This window comes from Trachurus trachurus (genome assembly GCF_905171665.1).
Source record: "Trachurus trachurus genome assembly, chromosome: 18".
Classification (NCBI taxonomy): domain Eukaryota; kingdom Metazoa; phylum Chordata; class Actinopteri; order Carangiformes; family Carangidae; genus Trachurus; species Trachurus trachurus.
In genome coordinates this window covers 15,583,513-15,609,053 of record NC_139909.1, presented here as the reverse complement: position 1 = coordinate 15,609,053, position 25,541 = coordinate 15,583,513, and the positions used below count along the sequence as shown (strand labels likewise).

Sequence of the window (25,541 nt, the reverse complement as noted above, 5' to 3'; positions counted from 1 at the left end):
AATGAAAGTAGTGCCAATACACACATGCATTTAGCTTCAGCCTTCAGCAGGGTGGAATAAGATGGTTAGTCGTTGCTGTCAGCATTTAAGCAGGTGCAGGCCTGTGCATGCCTGGAGTGAGATAGCTAATATTAATGTATTGGGTAATCTCTTCAACTGAGTTTTTAATAATGTATGATTAAAATGCATGATTCAATCTCTTCTTTGGGGAGGAGAGGTATAGGCTGAAACTACAGAAGCCCGGGGTTGCCATTGAGGATCACTAACAGCAACAGGTGCATGGCACAGGCCATAAAAACCTCGCTGGTGGGAGGGGGCGTAATTGACGTCTCTCGCCACCACTCAGGAGCACGTCCACCCTGCTCGCGGGGACACTACCCCGCCTTTAACACCTTTTTAGGGTCAGAACCCGATACCCATGCTGTCGGATCCCATACTTATTGGGGTGCGGTCACGTGTGCCACTTTTGACCAGGAAAGGAGCACCGGCCAGCAGGGTCTTCTGGTAGTGGGAGCACCATCTCCGCACAGGCACCTCGCACCAGTGGAGTCTGGTCTCTGCAGCCCCTTACTGTCTCTCTCCCTCACGGCGTCGTCGTCGTTTCTACTGCTGAATTTTTTTTTGTCACTATAAGCTGAGGGGGACGTAAGAAGTCCTAACAAGAGGCGGCACGATGACAGCTGTCGAAACCCAAATTTCATACAGTACTAACTCCTATACGATCACCCATGAAGAGGCGTACATGACCCAGGAGGATGACTGGGACAGGGACCTGCTGCTGGACCCTGCCTGGGAGAAGCAGCAGAGGAAGGTAAGCTTCGGATTTGGAGGCTTGGATCAGCGGACTACGTTTGTGCCGTTCGTGCGTAATTACGCACAGATTTACCCATGCCCTCACATAGATAACACGTGCATTTTAGCACGTTAACATGAAAATATAGCACTGTTTTTGTTTTGTTTTTATAATCACTGGCCTCCCCATAATAGTGACTCTAAAGTCTAGCAGCCAATCTGTGCTGTATGCTGTCCTCGCACCTGGCACTTCAGTCCTGCTGGAAGCTGCATGGGCAGATATTTTAGGCCGAGGAACTTTCTCAGTGTTGTCTTTCAGTTACCCCCAATTGCCTTGCGAAGACTGTCTAAATATAAAACCACCCTCCCCAGTCTTCAGGCGCCATTTGAAACATAACTTTTAAAATACACGTGTTTACCAGGGTTTAACAACATAAAACCAACCTGGAGTAGGTTTTTAAAACAACAGTGAGTGCATAGATAGAGGCCCTATGTGCCACCAAGGCACGAAGTGGATAAAGAAGAGTGCATAGATAAGGTTGAAGGGAAGAGAGAAAAATATTAGGCTAACTAGAGTCATTTAGATATAAGTCACTAGCTATTTTAGGCCATAGGTCTGTAGACAAGGCTGCATTACCAGTTGGACAAAGAGAGCAATTGCCAGGGGTCCCCATAGTTCTATCAGTGCATAACATTTTTTTTAATCATAACTTTGTGTAATACCAGTGCATTATAAACCATATCAGTGTTGTTTTATATTAAACTCATGGGTATCATGCAACATAATGTTTTATTGAATTTATTTAATTTTCACAGGAAAAAAACAGATAGGCTAGCAGAAGACGTATTCAATCAAATACTAGGCTATATTATAACACCCAACAATTATCACCGGAATGTCTGACAATGATTTTCTAATGGTTGTCTTATTGTTATATGAATGAATATGAGAAAATAGCAGTCAATCATCATTAAAGGCCAAATTAATGTATTAAAACTCAAAAAAATAACAGAAGTTACCATCATCATGAATATCCTACAAACCAACAAAAAAACATAACATAGGGGGGATCGCAAATAGTTGCATTTGAAAAGTTAGATGCTTGGAGAATTTTTTACAGTTTTTTGGGGGGGTAAAAAAGAAAAATCTATCAACATTAGGCTACTTTTCCTGTCAATCAACTGATCAATTAGTCAACTGATAATCTATTTTCTAAATATAAATTCTGGCCCTGGTCTGTAATTTAATATAATCAGAATACATTTTCACGTTACTGACAGATACTTAATTCAAGAGTTTAAGAAAAAACAAACAAACAAACAAAAATCAGTGTAAAAGATGTTTTTAGTCTGTTATTAGCTATTATTAGCCACATTTAGCTAAGCTTGGGGAAGGGGGCCAGCCGTTGCCTAGCGACCAGCTGGCCTTGTCGCAATGACGACGAGTCTGACAGGTGCGTTTAATGAGCTGTCCGAGCTGAATGACAACTGACAGGTAAACTGGGACAGAGGCAACACACGCAAAAGGTTAATGCAGTTTTATTACTCAACTGAATGTTACATGTCTTAAAACAATTTGGTCTGCCGACGTAATATTTCAAGCAACAAGTGGGATAATTTTTTATCGTCTTTGGTGGTGAAACGCGCAAGCTTGACGTTTGTTCTACCGGTTCAAAAGCCGTGGTCGCCATCTTGGTTCCCCCTTGGTCATCGTCCCCCACCTCTGATTTCCTGTGGCTCAAAAATAATGTCAGGTAGATCATTTATTATGTTTTAATATCAACAAAAAGCAATGAATTATACTAAGGTTGGTTTAGACCAGAGAGTGGGTTCAACCCAGTAGGTAGGTAGGTCTAAAGTTGGCCTAACCAGTGTCCACTGTTTTTACTTTAGAAAGCTACACTGTCACTGTACTGTTGGTTAAGATAGCTGGGAAACATTACACCAGAGCAAGCACAGGCAAATATAATACAAACATGTCGTTTGGCAGCATTGTATTGAATACGTTTTCTAATCTGAATGTGTCTGTGTGTGTAGCTGCCTGGTCTGTCACGTAAAGTAAAGAAACCAAAAGCACATGGTAGTCTGATGTGAGTAAGGCATATGTTCATATTGTGTGGTTAAAGATCTGAAGACAAGCATTATATGTACAGTAATAGAAAAATAAATTTTAGCTATATGGATAAAAGCACCTTATACAATACTGACTGGCTGCCATAGTGGCCTGGAGAGTCATAGCATGGAAAACAAGTTTTATTGTGAAATATTGTTTCCTCCACCTGAGTAGCAAAGTCTTCCAGACATGTGTACATTTCTTTAAAAGAGCCACAAAATATGTTTTGCATAAAGTACAATTATTAGAGTCAAAATCCCAAATACAATATGTTTTGTAAATTGTATTGGCCTACTAGTTGGACTTGGATATAACAAATCAACAAGTAAAAAAGCTGAATTTTAATTGGTCGGCTTTTCAAGCTGTTATTCTTTCCATACCAGTAATTTATACCCATTTTATCAGATGTATCCCAGCTTTGTTCTCCTGTCACAAGACCAATAACCTAATCTAATCTAATCTAATCTAATCTAATCACATCAAATCACATCTAATCTACACTTTGGTCGTATGTAACATAGAAAAATTCAGCACAAAGTGAAGCCTATCAGTAAAACTGCAACTTCTGTCAATGCAAAATGTCTCCCCACCTATAGAGCTGAGACACTGTGACAGGCTGAGAGACCTAAACAGATGGCAACTGAGAGAGAGAGAGAGGCAAAGCTGTTAGATATATACCCCGGGTTGGTTTCACAGACCTACAAATAAACATCTTCCTAAAAATACTTTTCAACTTGCTCGGCTCCAACTTCGCTCCCTCCCCCCCTCCCTCCCTCCCTGCCTTCATCTCTTCCTCTTTCTTTTCTCTGGGCAGTTTGAACACTTCATCTCACCGCCCTTTCCTTTGCACCTCCATTGTGTACTTTGTCTTGTTTTCTTTGTCTTTTGTCAATGGGAGTAGTCGCTCTCTCTTTTTGTCTCATGCACCTGTCAATCCTTTTAATGTAAGACGATATAATAGGCCTTGAAAACTTCACACGGCCAAGCAAGCCCCCTCTCTTTAGTCTTCACCTCTCAGCCTCCCGGGGGAGTAGGTCATCGTACTCCACTGCTCTTCTCGGCATGTAAAATCTAGCTTAAGGAGCTGATATCAGCCCATAAATATAGCCAGTGCATCATTTCGCAATGTAATGAATATGAAAGTGAATCCTCGCTCCACCTGTTCTCTTTTCTGTCCTTGAAATTTCAGTGGAAAAAGCTGCTCACCACTTGACGCAGTAGTAAAGTGTTTGTCAACACACAGTGATGCCCGAATCTGATACTGGCCATTAGAAATAGTGTGTGTATGTGTGTATGTGTGTGTGTGGTGTTCATGCCCGTGTTTGAACTGTACATCTTGACATTGGTTTATATTTATCATGAAGCAACTCTTGAGGATTGCTCGCTAAATGATTCATGGCTTGGTTTGGACCAGGAATTTAATTTAATAGGAGCTGGCAAATATCGTGTCAGATACTGCATCTGGTGAAGGGTGTGAGATGGAATGAGCTATGAAAAGGATAGAGTGATTAGATTTTAGCCCCATCTTGTCTTTGCGATTTTTCATTTTTATCAAAGTAACCGTAATCCTAGAAATAAGAAGGGCTGCTGGATGGGATGTCGGGCTGATTCAAGAGATTATAGGCGAACGGGCCAGCTGAGGACAGAAGTAGATATTTCCACGAACTCTCAAAAGCCGTCGGCTGCTTCGCTCAGATGTAAGGCTGACAGCCTGGAGAGGTCTTACTTGAGCACATCTACAAAAAACGAGTGGATGTTCAAAGCAGGATCAATACCTGTTTAAAGATTAACTCACTGCGGAGGACTGCACTCACAACACTGTCTGCAACGAAGCTATTCATTAGAGAAAGCAGCGGTTGTAGTTCGGCTCGTATGATGTGTTGAAATATTAAAACTAAAACCTCAATACACACAAAAACATTTACCATTGTGACTGCGGTCATCTTCTGTTTCACATAGTTGAAGAGTTCAGCTGCTAACTGACTAAGTGAATGACTGCATGGCTGCTTAGCAAAACTTATGCTAGCAATAACCTATAAATACCCATTACATAGGATTATTAACAGCCTTGTTGGCTCAGATGACATGTTAGCCTCATGAGGAATACTCAGTATGTACACAGGCACATGCACAAAGACATAGGTAAATGTAAGTTTACACCCCTGCAACACTGCAAGACTTAGTTAATCTAATAATACTACAGCATTTTCTTGATTTTGTTAAACAGTCATATTAAAAAACAAACAAATAAATCAACCCAAAATCATCAACCCAACAAAATGGCAAAAATATTATTTCATTTCTTACTGTAAGTTAATGTTAGAAATTTGTCACAGTACAAGTCTCATTAGTAATTATCAGGTATACTGATTATCCAACAAATGAGACTGATGCATCAGTCTAATGGTCGTCTCTTTTTTTTTACCCAAGGTAAAAAAAGGTAATGTTTTTTTTTTTTTAAAGCCATTTGTAGTGAAACCTATACATTTCCCTTTTCTAGCGTCTTTGATTTTCTTCTATTCCACAGGGTATAAAATGAATGAAGCGGCCAAAAGAGTGATCATCATCATCGCCATCCTCATCATATTCAGGTGTTATAAAGTTAAATTCAGTAATGCGATATTTATCCACTCAATCTAATGTAATGTCCCTCTGTGTGGGCGAGGAGAGATCTTAGGCTGCTGCGTAATCAAATCTATTCTCGTCTAATCTCGTTTTGCACTTTTAACAACTCAGCCCGTTGCTGCAGCAGCCAGACAGGGTCATCGATTTCACCTCCTACCTGATGTTTTGCGAGAGACAATGCTGAAACAACTGGCTCTCTCTGTAGGTAATACCCAACAAGTGATTCGCAATGAATTGAGCTCTGCAAACATTGGTTTCTTCACCTGATAACGATCGTGGTTACAGCAGCTCATACAAACACATATTTCAGATCCTTCCAGATACCATCAGGCCCAATACAGTGGAAACAAGCTCTGTGTGTTTTTTTTGTAGCTGCTGAGGAAACATTTTATCTTCTCTATCTTCTTCCTGTCTGTAACTTAACTGAGTGACATGTTTTAAAAATGAGTTTGAGCAGCACATCGGACAGTCTGACTGAAAATTCATTATCACATTACCAGTGATAATGAATTTGACCTGTGTTCCCTTAACAGCCAAGATGTGGCGTTTCATAATGATGCACCATTGGCTGCTCTCTCTTATGTGAGATGGGATGTATTCATCCAGATCTCCTTTTATCCTCGGAGAGGATGAAATTATGTAATTTTAAAGCCAGCGGATGACGTCTTTCCCTCTGCTTGGTCCCAATTTGGACCATTAAAGATGAAATTGCAATCGGTTGGCAATTTTCAGTGCTAAACGGTGCAGGGCTACAGTAATCCCAAAATGCATCTGGGTTTGGGTTTGGGTTGGGTGGGGTGTGGTTATCTTAAATTCCCTCCCATGATTCACTCTGTCAGGGTCATGTGATCCCAGCACAGGACACTCACTAGACCAGTGAACCATACACTCAGTTTTTGTTGGACTAAAATGAGATCACCATTTGAAATCACCCAATTTCAGTATTTAACATGCTTTTATAAACAATAATAATAATAAAACACAACTGATCACAAAATGTGCAGATGATGAATGAGAGAAAAAGGTGAGAGGACATGTTCCTTTATGAGAAAAGTCTGCAGCAGTACATCACTGTCCAGCCACTGATAGGCTACATAAACAAAACAAAAAGTTTATTCCAGGTGAATTGTGTCAAAAATAATAGGATTAGCAAGGGCAAGTTCTCCGTATCCGTTTTATGATGCACGCATAGAGTGTGTGTTTGAGGGTTAAACGTAAGTGGAGAGGTGAGAGTGCCTGCAGTCAGATCAAATAGCAGTTGCTATTCCAGAAGCTGTGTCCATGTAGGGAGGCTTCTATAAACTGCTTTAGTGCGGTCGCAGGAGCCCTGGGAGACTGTAGGATGGCCTGAGGAGTGTGTGCGTGTGTGTATGTGTGTGTGTATGTCTGTGCATATGTGCGTGACATATTCGTCATATACTCTGTTTTTTTTTATTAGCATGGAAGTGCGTGTCCGGCGAGGTTTGCGAAGTGAGTTCTTGTGAGAATTGGGACACGAGTTGAAGGAGGAGAAGCTTCTTGCAGAGTGTTGTAATTTGCGAAAAGCACGACACACGATACATCAGCGGTGTCAGAATCCACCGGGCGAAAGTAGAAATGATGATTGATGGGCTCCGAGAGCAGCCATCTTGATCTGATCAGAGCCGTCCTGGGGACCAGCAAATACAATAAAAAGTCGGATTAGTTAGAAAAAATTACCTGGTTGACAGTGGTGCTGCCTCAATTACAGTTCCTATTTGCAGCTTTTGTGTCGGTGCAAGTGCACAAAATCTGCACTAAACTATGTTTGAGGTGATGCCGTACAAAGCCTCCACTTCAGCAGCCGCAGCAGCAGCCGTCCCAGATTTAGTTATTATTCCTCAGGCTCAGTGCTGGTGTTGAAAATGTGAGACTTGTGTTTATGAGGATGCAGAGAGCCACAAGCGGCCAAGGCTGTGACCTCAGCCACCAAATCACACGCAGAGGGTACGTGGGCCTAACGCTGTACAAAACGTCACCTCAGGTCCTAATGGTGTCAGGCTCAGATAATGTCGTTTATGTCCGTCAGCTTCCTGTAAGTAATGGGACTAACTGAATCTTGAACCTGTCTTTGTAAAAAAAAAGAAAGAAAGAAAAGAAAAGTGAAGTAAGCTGGTAATGTTGGGGACCAAGTGTTGGCTGCATGCAATGGATATTTATAGGTCAGTGGGAGCAGAAGTTACAGTCGTCAGTTGGAAGTCTGCTGAGATGATAGGTCTCTTATAATAGGTCTGAGGTCAGGAGGATATCATTATGTACTTTATAATGGCTTAAAAAAGCTGCACTCTTTCTGCCAGAGCATTGCTCGCTCCAAGTTAAAATATCAAATTGTGAGGAGAACGTCGTTATCTCTGACCTCATCCAACCCTGAGATGTAATTTTATGCATTTCCTTCAGAAGTGATTAGACACCGTGACTGCCATGTTAAAGGAGACATATTATGCCACTTTTCCACAAATTAAAATAGTTCCCAGGTGTCTTAAAGACAAGACTGTGACATACTTCGGTCAAAATACCCCAAGGATCAAACATCACAGCTCTTTTCATCTGCTCAAAACAGCCCTGTTCAGAACAGCTGGTTTCAGTGCCTGTCCCTTTAAATGCAAATGAGACAAAATGAGACACTGCTTGCCCCGCCCCTTCTACCAGTACAGGTAGGGGTGGTATTATGCAAATTTGAAAACTAATGACATCATTGGCTCGTTAAAGCACATGGATTTTAACCTTGGGAGCCTGAAAATTACAGATTCTTTTTCATCAATTCTCACATTTTGGTGGCCGGAAGACAAGACAAACACCCAAATATATGTTAAAGAGCCTTCAAAAAGTGATATTTCCATAATATGTCCCCTATAAGGCTGTTGTGTTGTTGTAGTCTGAGCTTGTGCGACATGAAAGATGTTTATTAGCTGACACGCTACAGGTGTTTATGCTAGAAGCTCCCGGCTCACGCTCAAGTGAGGACTTCCTGAATGACGAAGCAGCAGCGGTCACGTGACCCCTCCGGACACCCCGCCCCCCCTCTCCTTTCAGGTTCACAGTTTACAAATAACAAAATGAAATCAGAGGTGTAAGATCATCCGACCAAACAAATTTTTTGTGCGGTTTGCTAATGGAGGCAAAAGTAGAAACACAAGGTCGACAGGCAGTGACTTGACTCTTTTGGCTGAATGAATGCTGGGAAATGTGGCTGGGTGTCACCTCGTTACTATAGACAGCTCTTAGATCAGTTTCACACATAAGGCCCTCATGGTCAAGGTTCCCGTTTGGATGGAATTAGCTGACCCCAGATCTGCCTGCACAAGTTTTGCCTCTTATTTCAGAGAAAGAACTCGCCCGCTGAAATTAGACACAACCCTCCTCCTCCACCTCCTCCTCCTTCTTCTCCCTCTCACTATCATAAATCCTCCACAACCGCTCACACCAATCCATCTCCCTCGTCGTCAGTCTCCGAGCTCAGAACTCATTAAACAACAAAAGACTCAGCACGCCGCCGCTGCCAACCATGAACCGGTGCATTCACCTTTATTCTCCGCCATCGATCACGCAGTCAGTCAATGCATCTGTTGACTTGTGTAACAAGAGAGAAGGTGAAAGCTCAGAGCGAAAACAGTGAAAGATATGGATGTTGTGTGTCTTGATTGTGTGTGTGCAGCACGAGGAGAAAAACAGGGTTATTGCAAACACACACACACACACACACACACGGAGACACTTGCTGACAATTTAAAATCACAACGACATGAAAAATGACTTCTCATTGTTCGTCGTTGGCTTGTTTATTGATCGCAGTAAACAAAAGAAGCACTTTGATTCGTGACTGGAGTGCTCCCATCAGCCTTGTTGTATTTTTGGGTTTAGTGCTAATTAGTAAATTATGTTACCATGCTAACCAGTGTGAGTATGTAAACATGCTGTCATTAGCATTTAGCTCATAGCACAGATGTGACTCAGTGTAGCCCCACAGAACAAGACACACTAGCTATTATTTAAAGGGATAGTTCAACATTTTGTCTTGTGGACAAGTTGTGACCTGCACATTTGCGACGCTATGAAATAATCATATGTAACATTATTACACGGCTCTATTGAATGCTGCCCTCTGATTGGTCAATCGCTGCGTTCTACCGTCCGTTATTTCTGTATAATGACCGTCGTCAAGTATAATGGCCGTCGTCAAGCAGCCTACAATAGACCGTTGTCAAGTAGGGGCGCCGCTCTGATCAGAGGAGCAGAGGAGAACAACTATGCAGGATATTTACCTTATGTTTCATTTTTACCTTCATTAAACAGCTTCGGATTAATTGTGGTGTTAGATAATGACTTGATCGTGGCAGCTCTCATCTCGGTGGCGCCTTGAGTCCGCAGCACAGACGCACCCCGTAAACCGTAATCTCTTGTTTATGACAGATAATACTACACAAATAGGTACTGTAGTACACACATCGCATCATGTTTGTGATCATCCTTTGATCCACTGATTGATTATCAAAGGCTTTGTTGACCCAACCGCGAGGAAGCTCAGCAAAACAGCGGAGAAGTGGCAAGCAGTCTCTGCATTTGCCTCGAAAACAACTCTGTCTTGTAATGCTACATGATTATTTCATAGCGTGGTGAAAGTGCAGGTCACAACTTGTCCACCAGAGCGTTTTGGAGTTGTTGGAGTGTGTATTTGATGAGTTTTTAGGGACAGGGGACCTGTATCGTTCACCTCCATTGTGTTCACTGAGCAGCTCACGTCTCTGCCCTGCTGATCTCACAACAACATGCACCGATAATTAAAGGTAATGAGCCTACTGCTATGACTATAGAGATTATGGTGATAGGAGAATTTGCCAAAATGTTAAACTATCCCTTTAAGTATCAATAAGTCTGCATAAGACCTGAATCTGAGACATTTCAACTATCTCTCCCATTGTTTGCAAAGTGCATCTTGTGCTACGCTCCAGTTTGACTGTACAGCATCTTCTGTGAGCTCAGTTGTCAAAATAATATTTATCTCTTTACCATCAAAAACATCCAAAAATTTAAGACGTGTCACTGTGATCTTGCTCATTGAATCCAGTCAGCATTTCTGGATCATCTGCGAAGTGAACATGTACTAGACACATTGTTAAATTTCTGGCTGGTTTATTTCATGTTGGCATCATTCTGGTCACACATCAACCTGGAACATAATGTAAGTCAGCCGCATAATGGAGCAGAGCGGGACACAATGTTTCCCCCCACAGTGAGCCCAAGCAATTAATACGACCACGCAGGCAGATGGCTGTGTCAAAAGTATGATTGACTGAACCAGGTTAGCCATCCATCCGTTTCTCTTGAGGCATTCAGGGACCAGAGCCGTGGACGGGAAATAAATGGAGTACCTGGCTCATGGCGGATGATGTGCTATAGGACTGTCAGGTTTCCATGAGCTCCATGATGGCACTTTGTTATTTCATAGACGCAGTCACACTCCTTTAAGTCTTGGTATAACTTGTTCTGCCTGTTTTTTAAATGCTACATGTGTTGTTCAAGTACAGAGATATCTGATGTGGAAACCCTAGCGTTGCGTTGGGGGTAAATATTTCAGATCTGAGCCTGATATCATCGCTCTATTTGTGCAGAAACTCAAGCGTTAAATCTTTAAAAACATTAACATTGCTCTCATTGTGTTTGTGGGTGGAGGGCTGTCGACTTTCATCACCTGCTCCACCTGTTCTCTCATCATCTGAAATCCCTCGTGCCTACAGTATATCTCACTGGCATCTGGCAGGGGGCTGACACACACACACACACACACACACAGACAGAGACACACAAACACACACAGACACACACACATTTTAACTAGAGGAGGTGTCCTAGGCCTTTTATCCTCCAAACACAGACATAAATCCGTGGGTTTGGACTCGGGCCTCGCTGTGGAGGCCGGTGGTGGCCGTGTTGTCAGCAGGGTCTCTGGGACATTAGCCTGTTAATCCTTCATAGAGATGCGGAGGAAAGGAAGGCTGATAAATTGATGTCGGAGAATGATTCACTCACAGTTCAGCTCGCAGCGAGTGTAACCTGAAACCCAGGTTATGATTTCAAGTTAAGTTTCATGCTACGACACGCGTAATTCAGTGACCTTTGCATGTGCTTCCTCAGCTACTAATTGTCCCTTTTTTTAGTGTAGAACCTGTGAGAATAATTATCACATCTGTTCATCGGTAGAGTTTCTGTTTCTTGATTAACCATCCTGTCCAAAAGTTTCCAAAAGTATTTAAATACAATTCTTTATTCACCCAACAGTGCAAAACTGTAAGAAAAATATTCACTGAACTATCATATCCTATTAAATCTGGAACAATTAAATATTTGGCATTTTAGCTGCATGATTAAAACATTTGATAGTTTATTCAAATTTGCAAATATTCAATGAATTAAATAACCATATGCAAACTCTTAATGAAACCAAGAAGTAATTTTCTATTCAACTTTGTTTTTAGTGGCAGGTTAGAAACCATCAACCTGACCTGAGTCATAACTTTAATAAAAAACCACTATGTCCTTATATCCTCAACCTCCTTTGTATGATATTGTTGCAGTATTTACAGATGTGAGCCTTATTTCAGGAAATATCTTACTGTCGTAGTCTAATGTTCATATTGTAAATGATAAAAGGGCCGACAGCCGATATGACGTCATCGTGTGGAGTCTATTAGAGGTGGTTGGTTGGACATTACAGCAGCAGCTTCTTACTGTATGTGTAATGGCTGTGTAGGTGTAATGAGGTGAGCCCACGGGGCAGGAGAGTTCAGGTTGGCCTGTTAGAGGTGTAAGTGTGTGTGTGTGTGTGTGTGTGTGTGTGTGTGTGTGTGTGTCAGGGTGGGTGGGGGGTGTCAGCTCTCAGCTCTTACGTCACCGCCCTAAATCGTCTCTGTGGCACCCAAGTTCAGGGCTCCAGGTCTCTTTGAGGAGGGATATTTAAAGCCCAGAAGGGGGAGGTGAGGGGTGAGGGGGGGTGGCGGCTCCTAAATGTCGTCTCCACCTGTTGTGTGTCGTAACTCCTCTCACCTCTGTGTCTCTCCCTCTCTACCTTGTCCTGTCACTTCATCGGCCGTTATCAGCCGGTGGAGGAATTCAGGGTGATTGTTGTTTACAAGAGACCCCCCCCCTCTGATGTAGGAAAGTGATGTCACACATAAAGTTGGTTAGAAAGACACGATGATTTGTGAATGACACAATAATGTCGCCACCTCAGGAAGCAGTCGGTTGATCTGTCGTGTGAAGGCCTCAGTCCAATTCCTATCTTAACCCTTAATCTTAGTAGCCCTCAAAACCAAGTGTTAAGGGCTATTTTGTGACTTAGAAATGGGACACCCCTTAAATGCAGACTGTGGGGGGTTTGGCATTAGTTTATTTTATTTTATTTTTTTACATTTGCACTGTCAATTCTGCCAGTTTAATCATATATCACATACGCAGCTATCATCGACGGGTCCATCAGGTCCATGTTTTTGAAATTGTTGTGGACTATCAGTCAGTTATTACTTTGGTTATTAGTTTTGTTTTGTAGCCTATGAATTAGTTGAGTTAGTTATAAATTGATATTCAAACAAATAATCTGTATAAATACCACAACCACGGACATATTCAGCTGAAAGTCACCGCATACCACGGCTATGGGAGCTGGGGCTATGGGAGATGACATTAGCCTGGTCATCTTATAACATTATCACCGCAAACATTTTACGTAGGCTGTATCTTGATAAGACAACTTAACAACTACAGTACATTACCGCTGAGAAAAATGACCATTTTGTCTCAATATTGAGGGCGATACAGCCCTTAAACTTGTCCCTCATCTTAACCTTCTGGGAATTGGGACAGCAATAGCACTTCGTGGGAGTGTGCATTTTTGAGATTGAGGGTTAAGATAGGACTTGGAATTCACCCTTAGATGCACAGTGGTTCTCTTAGAGCCAGCATTGAATATCAAGCCCAGGTTCCTGATTCTGTTTTCTCTTGTACTATTTGTTTTTTGTTCGTGTTAATATATTTTGTATAAATTAAGCCGATAGAGAAATGAACAGTTTCGTCAGACTCTAAAATCTACTTTCCTTTGGATTCGGATCACATATATGGGCGTACTTTGCTATTCCATGTAGAGAATCCAGCCACTGACGCTTGGTCTGAGGCGACAAGTGCTGATGGGAGCGCTGCCCGTCCACTCAGAGCTGATACGGCTCAAGGGGCTGCTGCTCTTCACATCTGTCACAAGTGTTACGGTCGAGGGCTTGCATAAGTGCTGCTGTCACAGGGTTGGATTTCCACGCACTGCGTCGATCTGTGCAATCCGAGGAAAGTGTCACCGTGTCAGCAGCAGCGGCCAAAGTGTTTTTATTTTTTTAATGTAAAAAAAATTGATTGATTTCCACTCGTCGTCTGAGTTTTGATATGTTTAGGGTTTCAGCACAGGTTGAACAGCAGAGGAGCAGATTAAACTCTTCTCCTCCACTCAGCTGTATGTGGACAGCTTGTTATATTTTTACCCTGCCAGTCAGCTGTGTTCGCTTCATTGCATCTCACTGAGACTTTAAGTGACCACAAAGAATGTGCAGAATTATATATACACTGCCCATCCAAAAAAAAGTCACTACTGGGATTTAACTAAGCTAATAGGTAAGAGCCTCCCATTGGATAATTACTGCATGGATGATTATGTTTCAGCTGGCAACAACATTTAACCCTAATGGATGCAGTCGCATTTCTTAAACAACCATGTTGGTCAAATTATTGGCATGATGGCATCAAGCAAATAAAACATCTAAGGAGATTACTGAGACTAAAGTTGGGTGAAGAACTGTTCAACACATTATTTAAAACTGAAAGGATAATGGGGAACCATCAAGGAGGAAATGTGGTCCAATGTGACCACAGGGTTCATATCTTAACCCCATTGAGAATCTTTGAAAAATTAATGAAAAGGGAAATAAATGTTGTGACATTGCAGAGGCTTACTGAAACGATGCCACAGCAAATGCATGTCGTAATCAAAGCTACAGGCGGTCCAACGAAATATTAGTGTGTGACTTTTCTTTTTGGACAGGCAGTGTATATGGTGCATCTCAATACATTTGAATATCATGGAAAAGTCAGTAATTCAATTCAAAAAGTGAAACTAATACATTACATAGATCCATTACACTCAGAGTGAAACATTTCATGTCATGTCCTTTAATTGTAATGATTATGGCTTTACATTGATTGAAGACCTAAAATTCAGTATCTCCAAAAATGTGAATATCAGACCAATTAAAAAAAGGATTTTTAATATGGAAATGTCGGCCTTCTGAAAAGTATGACCATCTATATGCACTTTTCCATGATATTCTGGTTTATCGAGATGCACCTGTGTGTATATGTAATGTAGGATGTTGAAGTCATTTGGGAGTCAGTAAGATGATGATGAGATGTTTTGAGTATTGACCTGTGGTTTGTTGACACTGAGCTGCAGCAGCTTTTCATTGTGGGGGAAGGATCCACATCCTCCTGTCTGTGTAAACACTTATACCATCAGACAGGTGGACTGGAGAGGTAGTCGCTCAATATGTTGGGTTTTTTTTTCTTTTCTTTTTTCTTTTTCTTCTGTGGCCTTTTAACAGATGAGTCAGGTTTGGGGTATTTTGGAAAGTAGGTGCATATTTTCATATCCATATACATCTTTGTGTATTGATTAACCTTTGGAAAGACCTTTCTGTGTTAATGTATCAGGGATCAGAGTTGATAGTGTGTGTGTGTGTGCTCGTGTGCATCTCTGACATTAGTGACCTCATAAACAAAAGGCCAGTGTGTTTTTATGTGCTGGCTATTATTGTGTTGGCTGTGAGCGGTCAGTGATTTGTTTATGTGTCTGCCGTGTGTGTGTGTGTGTGTGTGTGCACGTTTGTGTGAGGGAGAGAGAGTGGAGGGCATGACTGCTGAACAGGTGTGTGACCAAGGTAGCTGTAGTGGACAGGTGTGAGTGGAGTCAACCATGTCAGCCTCGCAGGCCGACTATCTTTACACCAGCACTGAGACATAAATAAATACCTGTGTATTAGAAATAGTGAGAGAGTATGTGGACAGCATGGTGCTAGTACACCTTGTCAATGTTTGGAGGATTAACAGAACAAGACGGAAGAAACGAGAATGAAATAGAGAAGCTGTCAGTGCTGCATCAGGGCTTTTATTTTAATGAACTGGACTTTAAAGAATGAGGTTAGAGGCTTATCGTTCAAAGCTCAAATGAAAGTGCCCTTTGTTCGTCCATGATGATTGTTTAAGACGCCTCAATACAACAACACAGGCTGAATAAAGTGTGTAATAGCTGAGTTTTAACAGCATTTCTGGCCCATGCACATGCACAGTTTGTTCTCTCTACAGTATCTTTCTGCATTGAGTAAAAAAAAAAAGCAACAAATCTTGAACAGTCCGGTATAAATCTGTGCAGAGATTACAGGATTAAGAGCAGGCAGCGTTCCTAGTGAGCCAGATCAGTGTTTTCATTCCTCACAAACACCCCGGCAGCACATTTCCCTAATTAGCCCGGCCGCCTCTGATCAGAGGCGCCAACGAGTGAAATCGGCTACTGGAGACTTTTGTAATTAAGTCTGTGCGTACGCTCCGCTCCTCTGTGGACAAAGACTGGACACCAGCGAGGGGACGTCATTGTGGAGAGGTCAGGTGTAAATGAAAGTCTAATTATTCGTCTCATTAGTGGGAAGTGTGAGGCGCAGCGTTTTATTATTTCTGTCAGAGGAGGACGGTCTGAGAGCCGCGCAAGTGTAAAGAGCACCTTGACATAGCTGGAGTAACACTCACGCCAGGCTAATCATCGGGTCAGCCACAGCTGAGGTGTGTGTCCACAGGGAGTGCGAGTGTGTGTGTGTAATGTGTTGGACTGGCACAATAGAGTGTGAGGAAAGACAGCTCAGCGACGGGACGCCATTTTGTTTCTGCTCTGTGGTCAAAGTTATGTCACAGCAAAGTGCTTCATGTTTTGGGTTCATGCCTCGACCGGATTTTATAGAGATTTATTTTAGATCCAACCTTTGTTCAAAGTTGATCACAAGTGAAACGATGAACACAAAAAACACATTTTTATCACTATTTAGATTTCAGTGTCAACAAACAACCATGTTTTGATCTCTGTTTAAATTCTGGAAACTTTTCCCAAAAGTAACAAGAACACAAATTCATTCATCACATAGTCTAAATGCTGTATGATGCTCGTGATATTTTATAGATATCATTCTATAATGACTCATTAAGTTCCAAAGACATAAACTAATGCTTAACAGTGTGTACTTATTATGAAGTGTTACCTTAATTGGTTGTTTTCTTCAGTTTATTTTGATGATAGTTTGATTCATCAACTTTTTGCAAAAAAAAAGAAGTGTTTCGCCATCTTTTACTGTCAGATATTCACTTTTTTAAAAATCAATTTCTCCATACAGTTCCCCTGAAAAGAAAAATCCTTGATAGTTGCAAACTGTGAATAATAACTCAGATTTTTCTTCTGTAAAACCATCATGTTGCAAGGCTGTTGAGTTCAATAGTTAAGGACAGAGACGTCGGTGTCTCCTCCTCCTCAGAGTCGGACCACATGACGAGTTGTGAGGTTGAGCTCTGTCGTCCATGACTTCCCCTCCGAGGCCGGCGGCAGCAACTCCAGGCACTGGCGCTGTGGTTGCGTCAGCTCTTTTGACGGACAGCCGAGCTAGCTGACATTATTAAGAGCTGTGAGCCACTTCAAATGGTTTCTCTCTGTGTGTGTGTGTGAGTGTGTGTGAGTAGGAACATGTGTGTATGTGCATGTCAGCTGTATTGGGGGTCAGCAGCCCTGATTCCCCCTGGGAGGGTGCAGCTATGACAGGCATCCAGCCCCGTCCTGGGCTAACGTGACCTCACTTTTACAAGAAGGGACCTGTAGAGAGGCCCGGGCCGAGCTGAGCCAGGCCAGGCCAGGCCAAACCAGACCAGACCGACAGGTGTGGACAGACAGAGGAGGAGGAGGAGGAGGAGGGGGGAGGAAGGGTGACTTCATAGGAGTGGACTCTGTAGACCACCACAGATAGTGGAGCCTTACAGATGCAGGGGGGACAGATGTGTTGACCGCTGACACAGGTACACAGGGCGGGCAGTTGTCGTTTTATTTATCCTTCTAATGCGTTAATGAATTTGGGATTACATTCGTATCTCCAGGTTTATCTGGTTAACTAAATCCTGGATTTCAGTGAGCAGCGGTTTAGTTTGTGGCGGCTCTTCCTTTGATGTCAGCGCGGCTCCGCTCAGGTTTCACACACTTTCTCAGCTTCTTTCTTTTATATCTCCTCATTCACTTCGATCCATTCCTTCCTCCCCTTCTTCTCCTCTTCCCTCCCCTGATCTTCTTTCTCTCTCTCTCCGTCTTGGACGCTTACACTTCACCTCAGGAATCCTGCCTTGTCAGCTGTCCGGTGGTGTCCCATAGCAACCCGATTTAGCCTCCACTGCCTCCCCCTCCTCCTCCTCCTCCTTCTTCTTCTTCTTGCCCTCCCTCCACTTTTCAGTCTTTTCTCCTCCTCCTCTACCTAATTTAGCCCCCCACCCCTCCTCCTCTTCTTCCCTGCTCCTCCTCCTCTTCTTCCACCTCCTTCGCTCACCTTCTTGCTTCCTCTCCTCCTTGGCCCGGTGGCCTGCGTGTGCTGGATTAGGAGTCTGTCTAAATTTGGTCATGCATGGCAAAGGAGCTGAGCACCTGCTGGGACCCCGGCTGGTCGGACAGGCGGCCTCTTCTCCTCCTCTCCAGACCCCGTACATCGAATTACACCGGGGCCGGGGCATTCCTGTCACTCCTCTCACTTCTCACTTCGCTGCCTCTCTTTCTACAGTGTCTCTCTCTCTCCTTGGCCTTTTAAATTCAAGCTTGAATTCACAATGTCTCACAGGAAGGACAAACCGCTGCTCCGTCCGCGTGTTTTCCAACTGTTTAAGCAAATGTAAAAAAAAAAAAAAAAAAAAAAGTGGACGAGTTGGCGTGTTTCCATCAGCTGCTGCCAAACAGGAGGCATTTGGATTCTCAAAGTGAAATACCAATGCAACAGTATAAAGCAGTACCGCACATGTGCTGTTTGATAGTGTTGGGTTATTATTACTGATCCATTCACGTGTAAGAATATTTTGTTTTATTGTAGCTTGAAGAGGCGGGGCAGCACATATTTCATCAATTAGTCATGTATCTTTATAAAATGATCATAATAAGATGATTATCTACAAAATATCAAGTAATTATAGTTGAACAGTTGTACAGAATAGAAGTACTCAAATTACAAGTACCCCAAAATTATGTGTAAGATTGAAGTGAAGATTCTTTCAAAATAAAAGACATGAATAGTATTCATTTGTCAGTTATGAGGTTGTAGTATCTTATCCTACAACATAATTTAATGTTGTAGCTTGAAGAGGCGGGGCTAATTATAATTATGGCAGAACATATTCTCCAATTAGTCACAAATCTTTGTTAGAGCCTAAAGGTAAAGTGAAGATGCTTTCAAAATAAAAGACATGAATAGTATTCATTTATCAGTTAACTTAGTACAAAGAGTAGCAGAGCTTTTAAAGCATTCGACTCCCAAGTGTGTCGAGTCATTCATCACATTCAGCTCCTCTGAAGGTTTCTAGTGTCACAGAGTCTCAGTGTTTCTTCTTCACGTGTCTCCATGATGATGTTGAGTTCAGGGTCAGACCACCTGTCGCAGGACTCTACGCCGCGTTGTCAGTCTTAAACTTTTGCACAGTTACATACGTCATACATAAATGTATTTGCACAAAAAAAAAAGATCTCTGAAGTAGAGTACTGTTCTTGTTTTGTTTCATCACCAGTCCAAAAACACAAAGATATTCATCTGCAGAGAAAGTGTTTTATCTCCAGTACAGATCTGTCTCTCCTCTTCCTGTGTGTGTGTCTGTCTGTGCTGCTCTGCTCCTCTGTCCACCCATGTAGATCTACAGTCACGCTCCAGAGCAGACGTCACAGTGTACACACACACACACACACACACACACACACACACACACACACACACACACACACACACACACACACACACACACACACACACACACACACACACACAGGCATTAACATACACCCACGTACTGTTCATGGACTTGTGCGTTTTCATTTCTGGATTGTTTAATGCGCTCCACGCTGCTGTAATGTAACATTTATGCTCTCACCTACCGAGCACAAACCCTGTTTCATTTCTAATTTACATCTCTCTCTCTCTCTCTCTCTCTCTCTCTCTCTCCCTCTCTCTCTCTCTCCTCACTCCGCCCACACTATCATCTGTAGTTAGTTATTCAGCTCATGTACTTATTCTGCTTCTGCACCCACACATGCTCCAAACCCTGGCAAAGTTTGGGCTCTACAGTAGCAGCATTAACACACACACACTTGAGTTTGAACACACACACACACACTTCCCCATATCCACGTTTTGAAGCTAAACGCCATGAAAGCCTCTCAAAATGCCATTCAGCGATTGATTGAACGGCCTGATGGACCCAATTGAATTGTCCCCGACGTGCATGACTGACGCCATTAGGCAATTTTCCAGACAGACAGAGGGAAAAGCAAGCACTCAGTGGCTGAGAGCCATTTACATCACCGTCGGTCTGCCCGCTGCCCATTACGCACAGCAGCACCTAATGAACAGTTTGCTTTCTAAAATGAGATATCTGGCTTTGCAGAGATGCAGCAGTGAGGAGGGGGTCAAACATGGGACCTGACTGACAGCAGCTTCCTCCCTCCACTCATTTCACAAAATAAACTCACACCTGATAAGGAGAAAAAAAACAAAACAACTCCAGGCAGTGAGTGATTTTCAAACGAACAGAGTACGGCTGCGACAAATAGACAAATACTTCCTTACGCTGACGATCAGTCTTAATTCGGAATAAAATTTGTAAAATGAAATCTAAATAGTATATTTTGTCCCTAAAGTGAAAGACAAATATTCAATTTACTGTTGAGTTGATAGAGAAAAGCACTGAATATTTCAATTTAAAGGGCTGGAAACAATCAAGATTTTCTATGTGGCCCAATTTGTTATTTGTTCACCTCATTTTGTTTTATCTTTTTACAAATTTCATCCATTTTTCTTGAGTCAAACCCAAAAGAGCCAAGATGTGCATTTGAATACATCCTGATGTGCCAGATGTGTATCTCTCTATTTATATCACTGATGCTTAGAATAAACATTTGCTGAGTTATTTGTATTTCTTGTTCTTGTATTAATTCACACTACAAACTTTGTTGTATACTTTGTGAATGTGATTCATGAGTCCAGTCCTAAACATGTTAAACATAAAATATTCAAGATGTTACAGTGTTTTACCATTTGTCCACAAGCTAGGGCCCATGAATAAACTAAAGTAGAATAATAATGTAAACCAGCAGTCGGTGTGACGACTGTTGAATCACTAGTGGTCGTCAGACTGACATCATAGTGTGTGCGTGTGTGTGTGTGTGTGTGTGTTTGTGTGTGTGTGTGTGTGTGTGTGCGCTTGTGTGTGTGTGTGTGTGTGTGTGTGTGTGTGCGCGCTATCACCGTCAGCAGCCACAGTCAGAACAAGGTCACAAATGGAAGTGGACAGTTCAGGCTTTACTCAGCACTTCTGCTCTCTGAGGGAAATATTGACCTGTGTATATGTATATGTGTGTGTGTGTGTGTGTAGCAGGTGACGTGCGTGCTGTCGGTTTGTGTGAACGTTTCTCACGCCGTCAGAGAGGTGACAGTGTAACCTTGGTTTTCTTCTTCTTCTTCTTCCTCTCTCAGACTTTCACAGCTTGGTGCAACTCCCACTTGAGGAAGGCTGGGACACAGATTGAGAACATTGAAGAGGATTTCAGAAATGGCCTCAAACTCATGTTGCTGCTGGAGGTCATTTCAGGTGGATCTCATCACACACACACACACACACACACACACACACACACACACACACACACACACACACACACACACACACACACACACACACACACACACACACACACACACACACACACACACACACAAACATGTTTTGAGCTAATGTCTGTGATATACTTTGGTCACCCATGATTGCAATGCTGCCTGGAAAACACATTCAATCTCTTTCTTAATCACGTCAGAAGCTTATCATGTTGTCTTATGATAAAACATGATATTTTATTCTGTATTCCATCATTTTATCCATAAATCCTCTCATGTATGAGAATAGCATGGTGTGACATCACTATCCAGCACAGTCTTTCAGGAAAAAAGCTCTTATTTGTTAGTGAAAATGAAGGTAAAAATACGAAAAGGTAAAAACTGTGTAATGAAATGTTGTTTTTCATTTAATCATTATACTCTAGATGTACAGAAGGACAAAACCCATGACGAAAATGTAAAATATAAATATTTACATAATGATTATTCTTTTTTTTTAAATCTTCTATCAGTTTCATATTCTTTTATATTTTATGGTAATTATTTTCATTACTGTTTAATCTTCGTTTTTGCGGCTCTACAAGAGGAGGCGACCTCTTCAGATGTTTAAAATTGTCTGTTTAAAAGCCAAAGAGATTCAGTTTGGAGCGACAAAAAAACTGACAATATCATCAAACGAGCTGATTATGAAACTCTTTTCATCTTTCCAGGCGAGAGGCTGCCCAAACCCGACAAAGGCAAGATGCGTTTCCACAAGATCGCCAACGTGAACAAAGCCCTGGACTTCATCTGCAGCAAGGGGGTCAAGCTGGTGTCAATCGGTGCTGAGGGTGAGAGAGCCTCGTCCGTCCTCCCTGACATTGTTTCCTCCTCCTCACACTTTTTTTAAAAATTAATACAACAACGTCGGGGAAAGTATTTGCTTCCCTTGGACCTGTTTCTGAGCAGCAGATGGCTGCTGAAGTTCACAGCGTCAGGAGAATTCAGATGAGCTGGCAGTGACGGGGAAGTAAACGACAGTTCGTCCAACTGGGAACAAAGACGAGGAATTTGGCCGCGACGCAGAAGTGTTTCTGATTTATTCTAAATATTTTCATTTACTTTAAGTAACCATATAAGTTGGAAGCAATCCTGTATGAAATCTGTTGACTCTTGAATTTAGTTTTTAGAAAGGGCATCCTTGATAAAAGAACAAAAACAAGCTCCGAAATCAATGATATTTTGCATTTAAAACAGCATTTATTGGATAATTAGATGTTTACACAGGAATGTGGTGAGATAAATACTAGTTTCTATGAAAAACAAACACACACTGATGATAGACGTTGTTGTTTTGCTGTATTTTCATGTGCAGATTTTGTGTGATAACCCTCCGAATGTGTTTGACTCTGAGGTTAAAATCGACTAAACACTCAGCGGGGTAAAAACGGCTCAGACTGTGAGTTCATGAAAACACGCTGAGAGCTTCACATTCACATCGCAACACTTCAAAAGCAGTCGGTGGATTTATTTTGCGAGACTTCAATTTTCTTCACTCTAATTGCAGTCAAGTTTTCTACTGAGCCTTCAGGCTGCGTGAAATTCAATTTGTCTCAACAGCAACACCTTCTAACGGCATACAATTAAACTCCTAACCTCAGAGACAGACACAAGTGAAGGGTCTGAGGTTTAAGGCTGTAAACATTTTGTGTCTGTTGCCACGAGTGACGTTGTGTTTGTCTGTTTGTTTGTTTGTTTTCCGTAGAAATTGTCGACGGAAATGGGAAGATGACCCTCGGTATGATCTGGACCATCATCCTCCGCTTTGCCATCCAGGACATCTCTGTGGAAGGTGTGTGTTTACATAAACTGACTCTAACTCCAGTGAGTGTGTTCATCTCACATTAAGGACAACTGCAGCATGCAACACACACGTCATCATGTTGGAGGAGTTTTTTAGAGAATAGATTTACAGGACGAGGAAATGCATCGAATGTGATGTAAAAAATACTTGACCTTTGACCTTAGATCAAGAGATAAATGAACAATTAACATGAGGATACAGGATTACAACAGGAGAATATACACAGTGTTTTTGTGTCCAATTTCAGGTTTTTGGAGAAGTTACATATTTATGAACTTAAAGTGCCTCAACAGGATGTGCAGTCTTATATTTTTGTGGTTTCACTTGTCACAATCAGGCCTGTTTCAAACACTTCTGTGAGCTACAGTCGCTACGAAGCTCAACGTCTGGATGGATGACGATTATTTAGCAACAACTGTAATAAACACAATCATTTTTAATCAGTGAATAGCCTACACCTAGGCATAGGTATACATACTACAGTACATCTACATAGATTTAGAAAGTAGTGGAAATGAAAGGTTCTTTGACATACTCTTGAAACAGGTTTTAAATTGCAAAGGGCCAACATTTAAATGAAAAAGTGTCATAAAAAATGTATTTGGTGATTTATGCTAGTCTAACATAAGCTAAGATAAGCTACCAGGCTGCTGGTTGTAGTTTTCATGTCAGACTTGTATCAAATTCAGTCCACAGAGGAATGAGAGCATTCACAACATTTTCCATTATTACCAAAAGGCAATTTCTGATAAAAACTGACAGCCGACTCATCCCCATGTTTGTCATATGAGCCCAGTTTCTCTTTGTTGTGTCACTCAGAGTTTCACAACTAAGTTTCGGGGAAAAAATCAGTTTCTCACATGATTTTTAAAAAATCTAACCCTCACAAACAAATGCACTCTGAAAACCTCTTCTGTCTCCATGTAGAGTAAAAGTCAGGAAAGTTCACACGTTCACAAACAACATCACACAAAAAGACATCCATGTTGTTCACACTATTTACACACAGAGTTTCATACACCAGTCACATGTTTGAACCTGATCCTAGGTCAGCGAGGCCTCCGTGTCCTCACAGTTTACTGCTGTTTATTTCCTGCACTGAGTGATTTACTCATCACTCGTTGTTCGTGTTGTAAATCACTTCACTTTTATTCCATCCATCCAACAAATTTCCCCCCCGACCTTCCTCCAAGGTCACTTCACTATAAATCCTTGTTCATAAAGACTCGGACCTCGTTCACTCCCACCCCTCCTCACACCTCCGACCTTCACCTTCAAGGCCGTCTTCTTTCACTCTCTTTTTTTATTGCTCCTGCTCCTCAATATCATCTGGTGTGATAGAGATTGACTTCCTTCGCCACCGACGGCCTCCTGCTAACCTCAGGAAAGTCTGTGTAAACCTTTAAACCACTAGTTCAACCCTAATAATAAAGGTTGGATCTCAAAAGCAGGAAAATCTGTCATCCAAACCCACCATCCTGTATTTATTTTGCATCTCCTTTAAGATTTCTTTACATCACACACTTTAACTCTCCTCTCATGTGTCTCTGTTTATTAATCAAACTGTCACCGTCTCTTTCATCCTGCTTCCTCTTCCACTTCTCTTCTTTTTTTTTCTTTAAAGAATAACATTTGGCTATAACGTGTTTCTAAAACGCTCACCTTCTCCCTCCCTCCCTGCCTCTCTGCAGAGACCTCTGCTAAGGAGGGTCTGCTGCTGTGGTGCCAGAGGAAGACTGCCCCCTACAGGAACGTCAACGTGCAGAACTTCCACATCAGGTGGGTCGACGGCGCCAAACTGTGGCGTGACCAGAGAACTGCAACCAAAAGAGTTTCCTCCTCTGTTTTATCATAAGACTTTGTGACAACATTGTGATAATTCTCCTCACTGTCTTTCTCTGCTTGTTGTTTTATTACTTCATACATTTTGCTTTTGTCTCGTGATTCTTTCTTTACCTTCCTCTCACTCTTTTTATTCATGTCTTCTCTCTCTTTCCTCCTGTCGTGGCTCAGTTGGAAGGACGGCCTGGCTCTGTGCGCCCTCATCCACAGACACAGACCTGACCTCATTGACTACTCCAAACTGAGAAAGGTGCCCTCTCTTCTTTTTCTTCTTTTCCTGCACCGATCTAGTTTTTCTCTCTTTGTTCTGAATCATGGTTTAATACCGTGAGTCTCGTTA

At 42.0% G+C, this 25,541-nt stretch overlaps 1 protein-coding gene across 1 annotated transcript in view; it reads left to right on the top strand.

Annotated features, from left to right (window-relative positions):
* The first annotated feature begins 447 nt into the window (after positions 1–447).
* actn3b (actinin alpha 3b) overlaps positions 448–25,541 on the top strand; it is a 37,261-nt gene continuing 12,167 nt past the window's right edge. Inside the window, exons 1-6 of the mRNA XM_083992897.1 lie at positions 448–811; positions 21,379–21,493; positions 22,227–22,346; positions 23,261–23,347; positions 25,051–25,138; positions 25,373–25,451. Of these exons, the coding sequence (XP_083849023.1) occupies positions 674–811; positions 21,379–21,493; positions 22,227–22,346; positions 23,261–23,347; positions 25,051–25,138; positions 25,373–25,451 (627 nt within the window). The 5' untranslated portion in view covers positions 448–673. The remainder of the gene's footprint in view (positions 812–21,378; positions 21,494–22,226; positions 22,347–23,260; positions 23,348–25,050; positions 25,139–25,372; positions 25,452–25,541) is intronic.